Raw genomic sequence first — 19,421 nt, 5'->3', positions numbered from 1 at the left:
AATAAACATACACACCGCATGTACTCGGCTATAAGTCATCTGATTCTGACAGCATTTTCCCTATAATAAACATACACACCGCATGTACTCGGCTATAAGTCATCTGATTCTGACAGCATTTTCCCTATAATAAACATACACACCGCCTGTACTCGGCTATAAGTCATCTTATTCTGACAACATTTTCCCTATAATAAACATGCTTACTTATATATATATATATATAAGATTTATTACAATGAAAAAATGACCAGAAGCCAGCTTACTAGTAATGAAAGTTAACTGTAGAGCCTAAAGCTTTATCAATCAAACATTTTAAGTTGAGATTTAAAAGTTAAGAACATTTTGGTGCAAAAGAACCTAAGTCATGAGCATTACATTAAAAAAATACAACACTGAATTGGAAAAATGTACATTTTATTACAAATATAACTAAGCACACCAGTTACAGTATATCTGTGTATAAAAGGCAAAGAAATGCAAAATAGGTTTGAAAAAAATGAAGAGACTCTATAATATACTCAATACAACTTGCCAAGAAAAATTTAAGCTAAACAGAATATTTAAAATATAGACCTATCTTATCACAACATATTTCTTAACAATAGTCTTAAATTTAAAAGAAAATCACAAGTGGCAAATGTGTCGCAAACATAAAATATGAGAACGAAGTTACTTTGATGGCAGGCCATGGCCAATTCCCATTTTTTTAATTACACTCCCCTCCCCACCCCATGACTCGGGGTATTGTGTCCTCCAGCTATGACTGCATATGTGAAATCTAGCCAGACAATATTTAAAAATATCACCACAACTGCATGATAAATTACCCCTTCCAGGAACTTTTTATTATAAAAAAAAAAGGGGGGGGGGGCAAAAATTGTACCTCTCTTATATGGTTACTGTGCATACAAACAATGTACAATTTTGGGGAATTTCCACCCAAGAATTTAGGATAAAATAGAGACAGACATACATATAGACAGAAATGAAGTCTCGTATCTCCTATACAAAAAGTGCATGTGGGGACAATCTGCATTTACAAGAGAATCAAACAAATCCTCAATGTGTAGAGAAAGTGAAGCATCACCTAATATGCCATTACATCATAAAGATGTTTGAATTTTTTAACAAGGCTTGGATGACACATGGCTATTCAGACCCTAATAAGAAACATAGACAAGGAATAATACAGATAAATTATAAGCATGTTAGACTTTATATTGCAAGAAAAAATGAGAAATGTGGGCAGATATAAAAGGTTGATGTTTGTAGGCTTGAGAATTGCTTGTTGCCTTTTCTTGTTAACATCAGAAGGGAAAGATGACATTTAAAATGAACGGTATTCTAATTAATGCATCTGATGGCATCTTAAATTTTTATGGATTAGAAACAAAGTCCCTAATTACTTTGAATACATAACTGTACCTTTCAATGGGTGTTTACATTCAAGATACGAAGGAAACACAAAATCTAACAAAACCATACATCACAAAAAGTGAACTTCCAGTAACCAACACTATTACATGCCAACTTGGAGCATTTGAATATTACTCTTTTAAAGATGAATTAATTCAACTAAAATATATCAAGAAAAATAAATGCAAAGTTACAACAATGGTTGTGTTATGGAACTAAAAGGTTAGAGCATCCATCTCGGATGTGGGAGGTCACTGGTTTGAACTGTGGCCGAGTCATACCAAAGACGTATATAAAAATGGTACTAGCAGTTGCCTCGCTCGGTACTAGCTGTAAGAGGTTAGTGTTAGGACTGGTTGGCCTGGTGTCATGATAATGTGACTGGGTGGAACATGATGCTACATGTCTGTGGCATGACGCCCCAGTGCTAGACATCAGTATAAACTGCTACACTTAAGACATCATAGCAATATGACTGAAAAATTGTTAAAGCTACATTACAAATCCAAATCACACACATACACACACACACACACAGAACTAAACTATTACACTACCCATTTACAACCTCTAACTTGACTAAATTGTGCAAAATGTACAAAAGTAATTTTACTCCTAAAGGTCAGCAGAAGGATAGAAGTAAAGAACTGAAACAAAGACAGAAAATTGTGTACAAGAGAGTTTGATGATTTCTACACAGGATGTTGTAGCATAGCAAGGTAAAAAGTTTAGATGTAAAAAAAATTCTATCAAAGTTTCAGTCAATGATATATGACTTTTGAAAGCTAAAAAACATGACATCATACAGTTTTTCATGAGGATGACACTCACGCTAGAAAAATGAGACCTATCCCCATTCACAGGTAAGACCTCTCCCCCATTCACAGGTAAGACCTATCACCATTCACAGGTAAGACCAATCCCCATTCACACAGATAAGACCTAACCGAATTCACAGGTAAGACCAATCCCCATTCTCAAGTAAGACCTATCCCCATTCATAGACAAGAAGTTACAAAAGAAACTGTTTTTCTCATGATATGCCCATGCTAGCTGATAAGGCAATTCTAAACTTTCAATTTTTTTTTTAACAATCTTTATCTAAATAAAATGATAATCCCACCTGTCAATTAACATCACATTTACAAGGTAGGCTCTCTGAGCTTCTCATGTGAGAAAAATCTTATGGTCCCATAAAATCACACAATTTATTAAAACTTGTCATAAATGTATAGGAAACTTTTATCAATAATAGTTTAAACAAGTCTAAGACAAATATTACTTTTAATATTGTATATAAAAATTTCATCTGATTAAAACAGATCTACTTAAAAGTAAGCAGTTCTGATTTGCACCAATACAAGGTTTTATTCTCTTTTCCTTTTGCTTCATAAATTAAAATGACTTCTTTCATATTTCTGAAAGTGAGAGATATCATTTGGAACACGTCATTGAAACTATATCATGACTAACAACAATTCTCCCAAAGTTATAACTCTCCCTAATGTGAAGAATTCAGCAGACCATGAAAAATAAGTGGACTGGGAATTAAAAAGGTTACTAAACACTAATTTTTATTGAAAAAATAAGTGGACTAGTTTTTATTGGTGCCTGTCAGATCTCCATTATCTGGGAAATCTTGGTTTTAATCAGACCAAGAAAAATAAAGCAGAAGAAGGAATGTCAAACATAAACATTCAAAACAACGAAGAAAACAATGTGCTACACAACTGTAAAAGCTAAAAGTCTATCAATGCAAAACTTAAATATTTACAATAATTACTATCTCCAACCATTATCAACTGAGATGATCATCTAAAATGTGTGATGACAACTAACTTTTACAAGTGATATTTGTGCAACAAAGTGTAAATGACAAATTTGGACAGATATTTTGTTAGAACAGCATCAATGAGCAAAGGCAAGGTATCAGACAAAATTAATTGGACCTTAGTTGCTGATTGACAGTGTTTAAGTACATCAATGAGTCAAGATGGCAAAATAGAAATAAACAGAAAACAATACTAGCCAAAATTCATACCGTAACCAAACTGAAAGCACCATAATCTGAATGCAAAATAATTCTATTTGTAAAAACTTACAAGTTAATAAACAGACAAAACTAAACTTTCACCGTTTATACTCACTTAGAAGTCCAGTGTGATGCAAACAGGATAGACCCTGAACTGCTGTCAAATCGCCAGCAAATCAGAATCTATATTGTTTTATTCTGCTGCTTACTCCTAACAATCTGTAGGGACACAGATCTACCAGCACAATATGCAACAATAGATCTGGGTATGTGTAGTTTGCACTTGGACTTGACTATAAAGCAAGAACAGTAGGTTTTAAAACGAAAGCATTAAGACCTTATTTTGAATCATCTCAATCTAAAATATGTACTCGCATGTTAATATGGTAAAATACACTGCTATCATTTCATTATAACAAATTTACATCTTGCTCACACACCTCAAAGATACAATGCTGAATAATTATTAAATACAAATGTACGAAACTTTCTCAATAATTTATTTCAAAATCTGTAGCAAGTTGCATATCATATATTTTTCCAGAGGGTGCTTGTATAAAGCAGCATATCACATATTTACCAGAGACTGCCTGTAGCAAGTGGCATGTTATTTGTGAGAGACTGCCTGTAGCAAGTGGCATGTTATTTGTGAGAGACTGCCTGTAGCAAGTGGCATATTATATGCCAGAGACTGCCTGTAGCAAGTGGCATGTTATTTGTGAGAGACTGCCTGTAGCATGTGGCATGTTATTTGTGAGACTGCCTGTAGCAAGTGGCATATTATATGCTAGAGACTGCCTGTAGCAAGCGGCATGTTATTTGTGAGAGACTGCCTGTAGCAAGTGGCATGTTATTTGCCAGAGACTGCCTGTAGCAAGAGGCATGTTTTTTCTTCTGTAAATAAATTCAGGACACAATGGGGCTCATCTTGTAAATTTCTTTACAAGTAGAGTATGGGTGTATAATTGGTAAATGTTTTCTTGCATGATCAGTCAATGATGCTGCCACATGTCAAAAGAGTGACATACAACATCCACAATGATATGTACAGGGAAAGTGGAGGGGTGAGAGGCACACTGCATATTTGTTACAAATGATACAAGCTGCTTATAAATTTTACAAGAAATTTTCAATCTGTGTGACTGAATTTTCAAAAACGAAGCTTTAATTGCTATGTCCAGACATTAATGCCCACATCTATTTATTGGTTTTGACAAATCAGAGTAATTTGTATTCAACAATGAATCCAATTTTTCTGCACATATCATATATATATCCAATCTCGGATGCACTTCTCAATTACTTCTACTTCTAAACTTCCAAAACAAATAAAGTTTTCTCTAGTATTGGTGAATTAATAGTCTATTCCTGTACCAGACAGAGGAATAGATTTTGGGGGAACTGATTAAAGTGTTCTGAAAACTGACACAAGTTCAGTTTGGTAAAACTGGGCTGACAATGATATGTACTGCCTTGAGACAAGTGAAATCTTAAGCAAATAAACTGACTTGGCATGAATGTGATTTCTATCTGCTGCCTGTTAGAATGAATTATTGGTAAAATGCCAAGATTATAAAGCAAAAGTGAAAGAGTTTGTATCAGTTTGCATCAGCTAATTATTTGTCTAATTTGTAATTATGCTTTGATAATTACTACTCACACAAAGGCCAAACAATGGTTTTTAGCATTTGTAGATAACAGAACGGTTGTTTATTAGTATTTCCATGCTTATGATTGTATTGCAAAAGTTCATGAACCATTCTATCTTTCGAGCAGACAACCCAACTTGCTGCCTGATGACACTGCAAGCAACATCACTGCCTGTTGCGACTATTTGACCTGGGGTCAGCCACATTTTGAGTTGTTATTTCAGAAATAATAACAGTGCTAAATCTCTTAGCTCAAGTCTTACAATTTCTATATTTTCTGTTATTCTTTAAAAATTCACTGAAAAACAAAATCAAGCATTTCTGCAAAAACAATGCCAAGCTCAGCTTGTGGTGGCAGTAACATGTCAAGGGAAGTGAGAGCCCCATTTTCAAAGCAGTTAAACAGGTCACAGTCATTCTCTTCCCTTGAGAAAAAAGATGACCAATAATGGTTTTAATCATTGATTTTCTTAGTTTTCATTTAATTAAAGTTATCAAAAAACAGTCATGTTTGCTTAACTAGTCTTGGCTTTTTTGGAACTGGAATCATGTTTCTGATTCTCATTTGCAACTTGTCTTTGACTTGCATCTTTTTTTTTATTTGCACTCTGTTTTTGATTAGCACCCTGTTTCTGATTAGTTGTGTCTTGTTTCTCTTCGTCTGGATATTTATCACCATACAATGTTTTGTCCAATTCACACAGCTGTTTTAGGAAACCATCATTTGGATAAACCTCTCTTTTCGACCTCACAGTCATCAGTGCATTCATTAGATCCATGTTTCTTTGCAACATCAGAGAAGCCAAGGCGATAGTAGCAGAACGACTTACTCCACTCTGGCAATGAACATACACTTTACCTGGAAAGAAGAAAAAAAATAATTAAAAAAATAAAACCATTCAAACATTTCAGTTTAACTGTCCTAAAATGCTTGCATGATTTGCCACAACCATTTTAGGACAGAGAATGAATCTCCAGAGTGGATAGTTCCCAGAGGTAAAGGGAACTAACTAGTATGTAATACTATGAGGACAGACTGTGTCCACTTTTTATGATAACCTTTAATTCTGTAAAATTCATAATTTTCAAGAACACAGTGTGGTATTACGTCAAATTATCAGACTCCATAAAATGAACTTTCAACTTTACTAAAAACAAATAATATAAAAACAAAACTTTAACTTAAATATGTATTTTCACTGCTAAATTCCTGACACACACAGGAACAGATTAATTATAGTTAACAATTACTGTAGCAGGCTTTTCAGTGAAACAAAGATCCAAATGATTCCCCAAGAGCATGTGAGGTTAATATATGTACTTGATACACAGATTAGGGCTGACATTAGGCTACCAGTAAGCATAGTGTTTGCACCATATATAACAGCCAGCAATCAGGTCATGCTCCTTGCACAGAATAGTCATCTTTTTCATAGATGAGATTCCACCTGGACATCAGAATGTGACGGAAGAAGGCATTCAGCTACATCAACGAGTAAGTATTACACACTTAAAATTATTTTGAAGCCCCCAAAAAGCGCCATTTTAATAGCACCAATAGCCTTCCCATGCTGGCATCTCCCTGTGTCACATTTTTTTGCCGCAATGATACATCAGAAAAAATGACTGCGATTTGCTGTGCTAAAGAGTGGAGGAAAAAGGAGGAGTAGGTTTTATGGAAATGCCAAAATACCACTTTTAAATGATTAAGGTAGGCCTATGAAGTAGCAATGGTCTGAGCCTCATGGGCTTATAGTTTCTCAAAGGACAGGTCTCAGTTAGTAAGGGAATAATACACTCCTGACTGTGGTGACAATCCATCATAAGATAAAGGCAGCGAAAATGTCTATGGAGCCCTTACAAGGAAGAAAAGACATATAGGATCTATGTTGGGTTTGGACTGAGACAAGGAAATCCCAGTCAAGGGGTTACATTATATGTCTCCCACCGAGGCTTGCCGAATGGGAAGGCATATAATGTAACCCTGTGACTGGGATTTCCTTGTCTCGGTCCAAACCCAAACATAGATTATTTTTCTCACCAAATATTTTCCTTTAAAGTAAAAGAACTCTTCACTAGTGTATTATAGTTTACGTCCAAATGTTTACATGGGGCTCATTAATACAAATATGTTAATGAAGGCTGTGGTGTGACTGTTTCATCCAAAGTACACAGATTATATGCGTGAGCAAAGAAAAACAACAACATAAAACGCTGCTTGGTAATGAGGCATTATCACATTTATTATATGGATATTATATGAAATTAACAATAAATCATTAATATTTATTACAAAAAACTGTTTCATTTTCATCAGTTCCAATTTTGAAAAGTTATATTGTAAATAATGAAACGATACTGGCTACTCAGCTCTACTGTAGTTATACTATGTACAAGTGTAACGAAGAGTAACATCTTGCTTTAGATTATTCATGGGTAATTAGAGATCTGTGTCACTATCGTATGCAACTCCTTTTCTTTGGAGGAGGTGAAACTGTCTGAGACATACTTGTGTTGTCATTAATATTGATTGTAAAACTACCCCCGTGTATAAAAGGCCCTCCAAATATGGACCCTAGCGGATAACCATGTGGTAAACTTTCAAGTTCACTGATTCTTTGAAAATTTATTTTTCTGTCTTGGAATTATGGCAAGCGCTACAGTGAAATTTGCTTATGGATTAATGTTTTCACGGATAAATGATTCCTTCTGGCTGGTAAGTGCATTATTTGTCATTAAATATTGCAGGTATATTTCTTATTCGACTGGGGCACAATGGAGATGCTTAACAAAATTAGAATAAAGCATGTTCTGGCTGTTACTAAGTTTTCCATAGTTGTTAAGAGAGTTGGGAGGCTATGAAATGTATAGGTCTAAGTCTATGCGCATGGATCAGTGTTTTCTGTCTAGTTCATTTCACACAGCATTTAGAATTTTATCCTATCTGTAGCAGTCAATTTTCAGGTCAGCGTCATTAAATGTAGCTAACATTATATAATTTGTTTCACATGCAGTATTTAAAACTAGTTAGGTAGCTTTAGCTACATTTAATGACGCCGACCTGAAAATGTACTGAGCTAGGCCTGCATATAGGATAAAACTGACCGTGCTGTGTGGAACAAACTAGCATAATACCAAAAAGCTTGACACAGTGTGCGTCTGCGTCTTTCTCTCTCTCAAAATGTTTTTGTATGGTGTGTTCTCAAAGTTGGATTGACCTTAATTTGCCATGTTTTTGTTATGCATTTATTGTTGTTGTTTGATTATAGAACAACTACGTCAGGCACAGCAGATGACAACAAGGGTTTCTTTTTTTCAAGTAGTTCTGAGCGCATGGACACCTTGACTGAGACAACAAACTGAGATAAGAAAAGTAAGGTTAGCAAAACAGCTAGATTTGGGTGAGAAATTTTCTACCCTTTATTTTTCCTTATGAGGCCTTAAGATAGAAATTGAGTGCCATCACTCTGTTTTGATCATCCCCAGCACAGATGTGACAGCGCTTGGGGATCTCTACAGGTAGTGGAGCTACCAAAGATAATTGATTATTAGCTAAAAATCCTGGATGACTAAGTAGAGAAATGGAATTGTAAATCCCATTCAACCAGAGACTGCCTGTGTCAATAGAAAAGGCATAAATCTCACTGCATCTACTTGCCAAATAAAAACATATTCTCGAGTGAGGTCCTGAAAGGATATCTCACTCAATGGTTCATAGGGGTTTGGGTTAAAAACTATAAAACACAAGAAAGTTTCCATCTTGGAGTATGAGTGGGCAACAGGTCTCAGCAGGTCAAAATACTGTCCCTGAGAGAATTTAAGTGTTAGAAATGACAGATCTCTATCCCTTGATAGTGGAAACTAAACCTCTTTTGTTCTCAAATAAGAAAAAAAGGAAATCAGCAACAGAAATTACAGAGCGACAGTTAGAATCAATGGGTTTCCTATTGCACCAATCACAGAATATGGCATCATGGACCTGGGATGAACAAACTCTCCTGACCTTTATGATACAACTGGCAACCCAGCCTGTAAACTTGTTCTGGTAGAGAGATCACCAGAGATGAGCCAAGAATGAAGGGGAAGAATCTGTTTGCTTTTGTGGAGGAGAGGTCCCCAGTGTTATGACTGTCCTGACATTATTTTGAAAAACATAATTTTGACAATGTGTTTTAATGTCCCACATAAACTCAGTGTTGCAAGAAGTGTGTTCTATGTACACCCTTGGATATGCATGAGGTAAACATAAGTGTGTACTAAGTACACCCCTGTGTATGCATGAGATAAACAGAAGTGTGTACTAAGTATACCCCTGTGTATGCATGAGATAAACAGAAGTGTGTACTAAGTATACCCCTGTGTATGCATGAGATAAACAGAAGTGTGTACTATGTGCCCCCTTGTGTTTGCATGCGATAAACAGCTGATTTATCTTGAAATAAGTTAAGATTTGTCTCACTGTTGTAGCCTTTCACTGAGGAAAAAAGTCAGACACACATGCAAGAGCAGTGAAACATGAGAACACAGACATCAATAATATACTTGTTGAAGGAAACAACAAGAAAAATCAACCATCTTTTTATGTCAATCTATATTTTGCCTCATTAGTAAACAAGGGTGGGATAAATGAGGTAACTTTGTACATCACTTAAAGAACTGAATTCAAAAAGGGAGAAAAGGTTACCAGGTCAAATATCAACTATCCAAGAGAAGTAACTGCCTATCGCATTATTCAATGCCCAATCAATAGGACCACCAGAAAAGTGCATAGAAATAGTTTATTTTATCAAAGATCAGAATATCAACATCTTTTTCCTGACAGAAACATGGCTAAAAACATCAGGTGATGAGTCCAAGTGCACGGATCTAACACCCACCGGTTACTCCATCAAGTCATTCCCTGCCACTCTCACGGAGGTGGAATTGCTGTCATCACAAAGAACTCCATGATCAAATGTCTTAGCCACACCACAACTTTCAATTTCTACCACACATCGTTTGAACTAGTCCAAACCACACTCACAATGGAACAAAGGTCAGTCCATTTTTTTCTGCCTCTACTGCCCTCCTCCTAGTACAAAAAACAAGCTGACTGAATCTCTCTTTTAGGAGCAGTTTCTGAATCTCCTGGAGTAAGGAAATTTGATAGGTGGCAACCAGATTATTCTTGGAGATTTCAACTTTCACTTCGACTGTCCTGGAAATCAATACACATAAAAACTCCTAGATTCTATTAATATTTTCAGCTTCAAACAGTCAGTTAACCAACCCACCCATAAACATGGTCACATTTTAGATTGGATTCTTCACAGACCTGATGATAATATTCTACAGTCCTCCCTGGTATCCCACGAACTTGCATCAGACCACCTCTACATTATATGCCATCTTGACGTATCAGTCCCTAACCCTCCACCTTTATCTGCTACTAAGAGAAACCTCCATATGATAAATAGAACCAAACTAATGCATAACATCCAAGCAGACCTAGCGACTTGGTTACCTCCTACAGCAGAACTCGATAACTGCCTGCGTTCATTGCTTGACAAACATGCCCCAGCAACCAAGTGCAGTGTATCAATTCAAAATTGTTCTCCATGGTATAGCAGTGTTAGGGGCCAGCTTTGCAGTGCTAGACGAGACCACAGTATTGGACTATTGTAACTCAATTCTGTCTGGTTCATCTCAATATCTACTCCATAACTTCAAAAGTTCAAAACACAGCTGCTCGGATCATCCTTTGAGTACCATGACCAGAGCACACCTCCCTCTGCTCTGTAACCTAAATTGGCTATCCATTCAATCCAGAATCAAACACAAAATTTGTTCTCTGTGCTATGTTTCATTGATGAACTCCAGTCCAACATATCTATCTGACCTCACCCATGTGTACACACCAGCAAGATACTTACACTCCTCTTCTGATAATCGTATGCTCATTATTCCCACTATGAAAATGAAGTCATACGGACAACATTCTTTTGCGTACCTGGGCCCAGCAACATGGAAGGAATTACCCACTGAACATAGACACAAAGATCTCATTCAAGAGTACTCTTCAAACTCACCTATTTCGACTGCAAGAACAAACTTAAAGACCTAATAATGTTTCCTACCTTTAATATTTTCATTATGTTTTATGTTTTCTAATTTCATGGTGTTTGTTTTTTGTAATCATATCATTATTTGTTTTTTATGTTTTAGGTGTTGTCTAATGTTGTAAAGTGCTTAGAACTTCTAAAGATTAGGTGCTATACAAAGTCCTCATTATTATTATTATAAAAATTAGATCATGCAATGTATAGTGTAACAATGAGATTCAAATTAAATGAAGAAGGGAGACCACTAATGTGGTAAATACTTGCTACAAGCACATTCCTCTCATGATGATTTAGACATGGTCTCCTTAAAAAAGATGATCATTCTGCTTATGTACCACGTGAGGTAGATGAGCAGATTGCATGATAACAGACAGTTCTCCACTCTCTGGGAGGATATATTCACATCAAACAGACTGTGGGTTTTTTGGTACAAAAAAGTAAAGCTGCGCAGTAGTAACAGGTAAGTTGTTGCTGCTATTAAAAAGACATTCTTTTACAGCTACAAAACCTTCAATAAACTGAAAACCAATCAAAACCAAATTTTTGGGGATCCAAAGGATTTTTAGTTGGGTTTCACTACATCAATTCTCTTCAATGCACCTACCTCCACTTTTCAGGGCCTTGTCAATATACTCTGCACAAGGTTTGAAGTGTGGCATCATATTATAGGTTGGACTATCTTGTGCTTTTATGCCCATGAACTGGATTCCAGCCATACTGTAATAGTCTGCATTGGTGTTGACTTGGTTAAACTTTGCACCCATAGCACAGTTGAGTATGTGTGTGATTCCAATGGCTTGGAGCTGAGGCTTGTTGCGAGCTAACTGACTGCAAGAAAAATTACAAGCTGATTGATGAATATGTTAATGGTTCAATATCAAAAATTAGAAAAATGCTGAACAATTTTTTTTCCTCACCTATCAACAACATTTAGTGATACTGTCCCAAAACATTTGGTGAGTGATATTTTAACAATTTCAGATCTATGTAGGTTGTAATATACAAATCTATGCATATGAGGTCACATTATACTGGGATTCAATACTCCCTTATCACAATGCTGTTGAAGAAAGCCATACAAATGTATTGTGTTATATGTTAGGTTTTCTTATAATGGGATATAGTACATCATTGCCACAATTTTTTTCAAGTACGCCATAAAAATGTATAGTGTTATATATAAGGTCGCTTTATACTGGGATATAGTACACCTTTGCCATAATGCTGTTCAAGCAAGCCATAAAAATGTACTGTGTTATATGTGAGGTTGCTTTATACTGGGATATAGTACACCCTCGCCATAATGCTGTTCAAGTAAGCCATAAAAATGTACTGTGTTATATGTGAGGTTGCTTTATACTGGGATATAGTACACCTTTGCCATAATGCTGTTCAAGCAAGCCATAAAAATGTACTGTGTTATATGTGAGGTTGCTTTATACTGGGATATAGTACACCTTTGCCATAATGCTGTTCAAGCAAGCCATAAAAATGTACTGTGTTATATATAAGGTGCTTTATACTGGGATATAGCACACCATCGCCATAATGCTGTTCAAGCAAGCCATAAAAATGTACTGTGCTATATGTAAGGTCACCTTATAGTGAGGTACATTATACTGGGGTATATTACACATACTATTATTATTATTACATGATGAAATGGGCTCCATGATCATGCTCATCTTATAAAGAAACTGTGTTATTCTGATGAATTAATGTATTATCAACATTGATGGAGTGATGAAGTATTCTGCACACAAAAATAGCATACCATATATTTAATGATATGAAAAGAATAAATCATAATTGGTTTTCATCATTCACAAACTAATCCTGAGTGAATTAAAGTGGAATAGAAAGGATACAGTTCATTTGAACGTATGATCCTACTTGTGATGTTTGAAGGGGCTTGCCATACTCGGGGACTTTACATAGTAGGGGTCAACGATATCAATGCAATGTAAATTCCAGGTCGTTTCCCCATCAATTTCCTATACCCTCACTTCTAATTTCATCTTTTTCTCTAGAAAATTCGACACGAGTTTGTCCAGCTTCTTTTCTGCAGTTTCTGGCTAACTCATAATCCCTTAAAATGCATTCCTTAACCACATCATTGTTACCACTTTGGTGAACTGACAGCGAATTTTAAATATCACTGGCCTTACAAGTGAGTACACATTGTAATAATTGAATCCAATGCTCCCTTGGCCATTTCAATTTTAAGCAACTTTTTCCAAACGACTAAAATATTTGTCTATTTCTTTTTCTCTGAAAAGGGCACTAATCTAATATTCTTTGCAAGATCAAAACTTAAATTTAGATTTGAAGTATTAATGTTCTCAGTTGCCAGTTCAATTTCTTTCATTCTACATTGATATTGCCTCTCTTGCTTCTCTTTCTCTAACTATAAATGTGTTTGCTCTTTCTGTAACTGTATTTGCTCTTTTTGTAACTGCATTTGTCCTTTTTCTCTCTTTCTTCCTTATCTAACTGCATTTGCATCTGTTTTTCTTGTAACTGCATTTGTCTTTCTTTCTCTTTTTCTTCTGCTTGTAAATGCATTTGTCTTTCTTTCTTCCTTCTGAAGTTCCAGCTTCCTCAACTCCAATTCCATCTTGTATTTTAATTTTAATTCCTTTATTTTTATGTCAGAGTCTGATACAGACATACTGATCGAAACCAAAGCACTTTTATCCAAAACATTCTTTTCTACCAAATACTGAACCAAAATATTTATTATTTCCTGTTTCGTTAAGGAAGCCTTTACCTCATCAGAAAGATCATATTTTCTGGCAAGTTGAATCAATTCATTTTTTAAAAAAAGATCTAATTGTTCGTGGGTATGATTTGAAAGAAAAATTTCCACTTTTGATGACATTTTTGAAAAAGCTTGTCAATTTCACTAAGATTTCAAAAAACAAAGTTTTCTTAAATATTCTAGCCAAAATTCAAAATAATCCCGAGGATGAGCACCCAATTCTTACGTTACGTGTTTAGGCTCAAATAAGTAGAAACACAAGAAAGAGTGAAAACAAGAAGCTTTGAAAAATGTAACAAATTATTTATCTCCCTGAAAAAAATGTAATTCCCAAAATGACACAACAAAAGACACACCTTTACATCCCAGTGTTTAGAAGCCCAAATGAGATCTCTCTCTCTAAGCAATAGTTTAAAACTTGAACATTGCACAAAACAGATGCCCGGATAAGGGTCACGTGATCATGTTTACATCACGTACTCTCAGCATGGCCCTGAGAAGAACCAATCATTTACTCAAAGAATAAAATTTTTAAAAAGTTGTTTACTGCAGTAAAACTATTTACAAGCCTAGGGTCATGTAAATTTTAAGAAAAACTTGTTCACATAACTGTTACTAATTATGAATTAAGGTCAGGAACCAGGTCAGCCATATGTGTTTACAAAATGAAGTCAAGGTCAAACTATTTTCTGGAAAAGTATAGAGTTCCTAGTAAACAGACCTACGTTATTTTAACATATAATGAAATTAAAAAATAAAAAGATTTTAAAACTTACAAACAATTAAATCAGATATAAATTAAATCAAATATACGTAACACATTGCATCAGCCCTTTAGGAAAATCCCGCCCATCTTGGGCGTGCATGAGAGTCCCTCATCATTATTTTGAGGAAGCAGTGATAAGGGAAGAAGGAATCCGGCAATATCAACAGGTAAGTATTACATTATTAAAATTAGCTTTACCCTCACCCACCCCTCCAATTACATTTTAATATCTGTAATTCTCTACCTGTTGCTATTATTGCATGGCTGAATTTATCAGTTCAGCGAGAGGTCTGATGATATAAATGGCAAATAAAAATCAAAGACAAAGAATACTCACCCTCACAGAAGAGCTGGAAACTACTGCAGGATGGAATCAGTATGGGTTATTTTTTGAGCAACAACGAATGGGCCCCATGAGAAAATGCCTTCACTTTGGTAGGCTAATGAGCAATGGTAAAAGGAGGAGAAACTTGTGTGAGAGTGCCAAAAATTACAGCTTTCATCACATTTTTCCAAAGATGAATGGGTTAGACAGACCCATGAGGAAACAATGGAACTAGCCTCATGGTACTAAAAATGGCACTAGCCTCATGGCACTAACAATGACACTAGCCTCATGGCACTAACCTCATGGGCTTTAATTTTCAAGATGGGTCCCTATTAATAAGGGACGGAAAACTTTCTTGATAGTTAATGTAAATCACCAAGACAAAGTTGTTATTTTTAGGGTTTAATGTCATTTTTCAGTGCATGACAGGGTATACATGGCAGCCAGTATAACTCAAGGAGGAAGAACCCCAGAAAACCTCAGTAGGACCTGCTGAACCATAGGAAGGAAGCTACTGACAAGCTTTCTCACGTACTCAAAATGGGTGAGCCTGAGACTCTAACCTGTGGGCAGAGGTGAGATGGCAGTGATCAGGAAAGGTATTTTTAGACCACTCAACAGAGAAAAGGTGGAAGCTGAAATATCAGCTGAACCTTTGACGGGAAGGAAAAAATGCTTCCTACCTTTCCTTCCTTTTTTTTCGAGGCTGCCAAGTAAAAACATAGACGCCTAACTGGATATAAAAATCTATCTTAGTCATCTTCAATACAGATACAGCAAAGACTGGAGATCTCACTCAGGAGTGAGGCAACTGAAGGTAACTGTTTGCTAATAAAAATCTAGATGGCAAAGGAAAGAAACTGACTTCCTAATTCCCACTGAACCTCATATAATCCTACCCTATGAACAGGGCATGAAGCTTGTTCCTTTCTCTAGCAGGAACAAAGGCAAGCAAGAAAAACATTTTGTAGATTAGGTTATCAAAGCAAGCTTCAACGTTCATGGTGGGGTTATTTACAGACTGCAAGAGACAAGAGATTCCATTTCTGCTAACTAAGTAAGAATCTGTCCAGATGGCAGGGCCTTGCGTGTGTTGGAAAGGGCTGCTCAATAGCCCTTAATAGCATAAACTGACCATTGCTTCTCTATGTAAAGGTAGAGAAAAAAATCTGCCTTTGTGCTCACAGGGGGACAGCTAGGACGACATGTTTTATACTACACCAATCACAAAAGATTATCCATTTGACATGATACACCTTAGAGCTCAATCTTCTCCTGAAGTGAAGGATGCACTTGGCAACTGGGCTCTAAAACTTTTCTCTGTGTAGAGATCAGTTGAAATGAGAGCATTCGTGAAGATGGAGAATCTGTGAGCTGTTGTGGAGAAGAGAGCCCCTGTGCCATAACAGAAGCTCCATCCTCTGAGGAAAGATTGAGCTGTTGTGGAGAAGACAGCCCCTGTGCCATAACAGAAGCTCCATCCTCTGAGGAAAGATTGAGCTGTTGTGGAGAAGAGAGCCCCTGTGCCATAACAGAAGCTCCAACCTCTGAGGAAAGATAGAGATCATTTAACCAAGATCACAGGGGCCACAGAGGGACAATCAAAATTAGATGAATACTGGAGTGTCTGCCTTTGTGTAGGACCTATAGGATCATTCTAAATGATGGGAAGGCATAAGTGTACAGATGATCACACTTCAGGATCCACTGCCCAAAGCCTCTGGTCAATGACTGGGGGAAACATAAAAGGGAAGCTTTTTCTTCAGCCTTCTGGCAAACAAGTCCCCCAAGAGAGATCCCAAAAGCTGAAACTGGGAGTCTGCTTTGAATTGGAAGAATCACCATTCTGTAAGAAATATCTTCCCTTTCCTTGAAAGATTGTCTGCCAAAATGTTCTTCCTACCAGGTAAATGGTGAACTGAAAAGAAATACTCCTTCTGAAGCTGTCCAGCAGATTCCAAACCTTCTAAGAGAGAGAGACTGTGTATTTTGTGCCCCTTGTCTCCTGATGTAAGCTATCACTGATGTGTTGTCTTCAGAAACCATCAAGCAGCAACCTCTTATTTGAAAGCCTAAGAACAATGTCTTCATTTACAAATGTTGATGTGGAGGACAGATTCTTCTGGAGACCAAGACCCTTACAGGAAACGTCATTAATTAGACAAGACTTTTCCCCCTTTCTTGGGAACCAGGAAAATCCATGAATAGAAGACTGGAGATTTTCTACTGCATCGTTCAAAAGAAAAAAATGAACCTCTTCTTTTAACTGGACCACAAACTGACTGGTGGAAGCAAATAGGAGACCTTACTAGAGAGGGAGAGATCTTAAACCTAGACACTTATGATCGAAAGAACCCATCCATCAACTGTAATGCCTTACCAAACCTGCAAAGAGAGGTTTATTTGGTGCCAATGGGAACCAAAGAAAAATTAGAGGTTTGCTGGAGATGGACAGTGTCACTAGGACTGTCCACCCTTGTCCGTGGGAAAGGTGATGACCCTGAACTTCTTCTCTGGACCCACCTGCAGAGGAGAAGCTCTGAGATGTGGTTGTTGCTTTGACTCAGGCTGCATGACTTTAAACAAATGTAACAGGTGGGTCCTGATCTCAGGATGTAGTTGTAGCTGTTGTAGGGTTTAACACCATTTTTAACCACATGATAGGCTATACATGGCAGCCAGTATTAATGGTGGAGGAAGAACCCAGGAAAACCCATGGAAAGAACCACCGACCCACAAGAAGCTACTGGCAAGTTTTCTCACATACCCACACTGGTCGCATCTGAGACTCGAACCCATGCAGACAGAGGTGAGATGGCATTGATCCGTAATGGACAGCGCTTTAGACCACTCGGCCACTTGGGGCCCCTCAGTCAGGATGATTCTGCTCCTTGGCTGGTTTTGAAAAGCCAGAAGTCAATGCATGGGAACAGTGCTGATGGTATCTCAAATCATGTTTAACATCATGACAGAGGTAGAGAAGCCCTACTGACTAGGACATATGCAGAAATTTTTGCCACTGCTTGAAAAAAAACAATGGAGATCCATTGGTGACAGATGTGGAAGAATTGTTTAAAGCATCTCAGAAGAGCTAAATTAATCAGCGATAAAAACAGTCAGGGTGTAATCGTAATGTTTACAAAGCACACAAGATGAATAATAATTTACTGGATGACCCATGAGGCAATGGCTAATATTCTATTTCTAAACAATGGTTACTGAAAAATACTATGATAGAAGCCTTCACACATGCCCAAGATGTGGAAGATTCTTCAACAGGGCTGATCTAGCGTTCTGGAAGCTTCTGGTTCATCTTAACAAAAAAACAAAATTTTCGTCATGGTGTCAGGTATTTTCATCCCAAAAAAGTTCTAGCTATGCAAATAGCAACAGGTTGAGTATTACTGATATTAAAATGTAATTTAATGTGACTGTAAGATTTTTATACTTTCTTTTTATTCCTTGCTATGATTTATTATTCTCTTCTGAATGAATGATAATATAACGTAGTAACCCAATCTACCTGAACTCAGACTATGGTAGTCCGGCTCTGGGCACAAAATCTGCCATAACAAGTCTTACTTACATACCTAAATCTATCTACATGTACTGGCAAGGAAATATTTTGTTTCAGGATTCTGCTCTTCCTTTTGAATTTTTAACTTACTGGTCCCCTAATACTATCCCAGGAAATACTTCATCAAAGTTATTTTTGGGCTGTGTTGGGTACGTATACATCCAAAATGTTGGCTGTGCTCCTGAAGGCATAGTAGTTCTTCTATCATCCAACTGGTTGTCAGCAAAAGACCTCAGGTACTCACGTGCCTTATTAAACACTTGTGCTGAGTATGCCATTCTGAAGAAAAAGAAAGAAATTAACTGCCACACTGTATTTACCTGATTATAAACCCATGCTTGACTATAAGCCCACCCAATTTATATAAAAGTTTGAAAAATATGGTGTTCACTAAACGTATCTTCATCTGAATATGTGCCCACTCCTACTTTTTAAAACATTTATATGGATGACACTTTGGGCTTGTGAGAAATAATGTACTACATATACTTGCTATAAGTCTAGTCCAACTGTAAACTGCAGACACAGATCTGGCGTCAACTAATGGGCCAGCAGACCTGGGTCTTTGCAGTCTTTAAGAGTAATCAGTATAATAAACAGCATATACCCTTGTCCACTGGTGCATTATGCCATGGCAGATCAGGTTATTCATTATTTTCAGTCTGACTCAGCTTATAATTGAGTATATATGGTATGCTTTATATATATATATATATATATATATATATATATATATATATATATATATATATATATATATATATATATATATATATATAATATGAACA

General features: G+C 36.4%; 1 protein-coding gene across 1 annotated transcript; it reads right to left on the bottom strand.

Annotated features, from left to right (window-relative positions):
* Positions 1 to 400: 400 nt before the first annotated feature.
* Positions 401 to 18,911, bottom strand: LOC149780278 (dual specificity protein phosphatase 3-like). The gene is made up of 3 exons (XM_089937076.1): positions 18,724 to 18,911; positions 11,806 to 12,029; positions 401 to 5,959 (listed from the first exon to the last, which is right to left on the bottom strand). Exons 1-3 carry the CDS (start codon positions 18,909 to 18,911, stop codon positions 5,616 to 5,618), a joined length of 756 nt encoding a protein of 251 aa, XP_089793202.1. The 3' UTR covers positions 401 to 5,615.
* Between the last annotated feature and the right edge of the window lie 510 nt (positions 18,912 to 19,421).

The sequence above is a fragment of the Sinohyriopsis cumingii genome, chromosome 16 (assembly GCF_028554795.1).
Source record: "Sinohyriopsis cumingii isolate HCF-2022 chromosome 16, ASM2855479v2, whole genome shotgun sequence".
NCBI classification, from domain to species: domain Eukaryota; kingdom Metazoa; phylum Mollusca; class Bivalvia; order Unionida; family Unionidae; genus Sinohyriopsis; species Sinohyriopsis cumingii.
Note: the sequence above shows the minus strand (reverse complement) of the source record. Positions and strands in the feature narration are given on the sequence as shown.

Excerpts from the sequence above, each read along its gene's own strand:
- LOC149780278 (XM_089937076.1), bottom strand. The coding sequence starts at position 18,911 with ATGGCATACTCAGCACAAGTGTTTAATAAGGCACGTGAGTACCTGAGG. Across the intron at positions 12,030-18,723 it reads GGGATAGTATTAGGGGACCA|TCAGTTAGCTCGCAACAAGC; the intron begins GTAAGTTAAAAA and ends TTTTTCTTGCAG. Across the intron at positions 5,960-11,805 it reads CAAGGCCCTGAAAAGTGGAG|GTAAAGTGTATGTTCATTGC; the intron begins GTAGGTGCATTG and ends TCTTCTTTCCAG.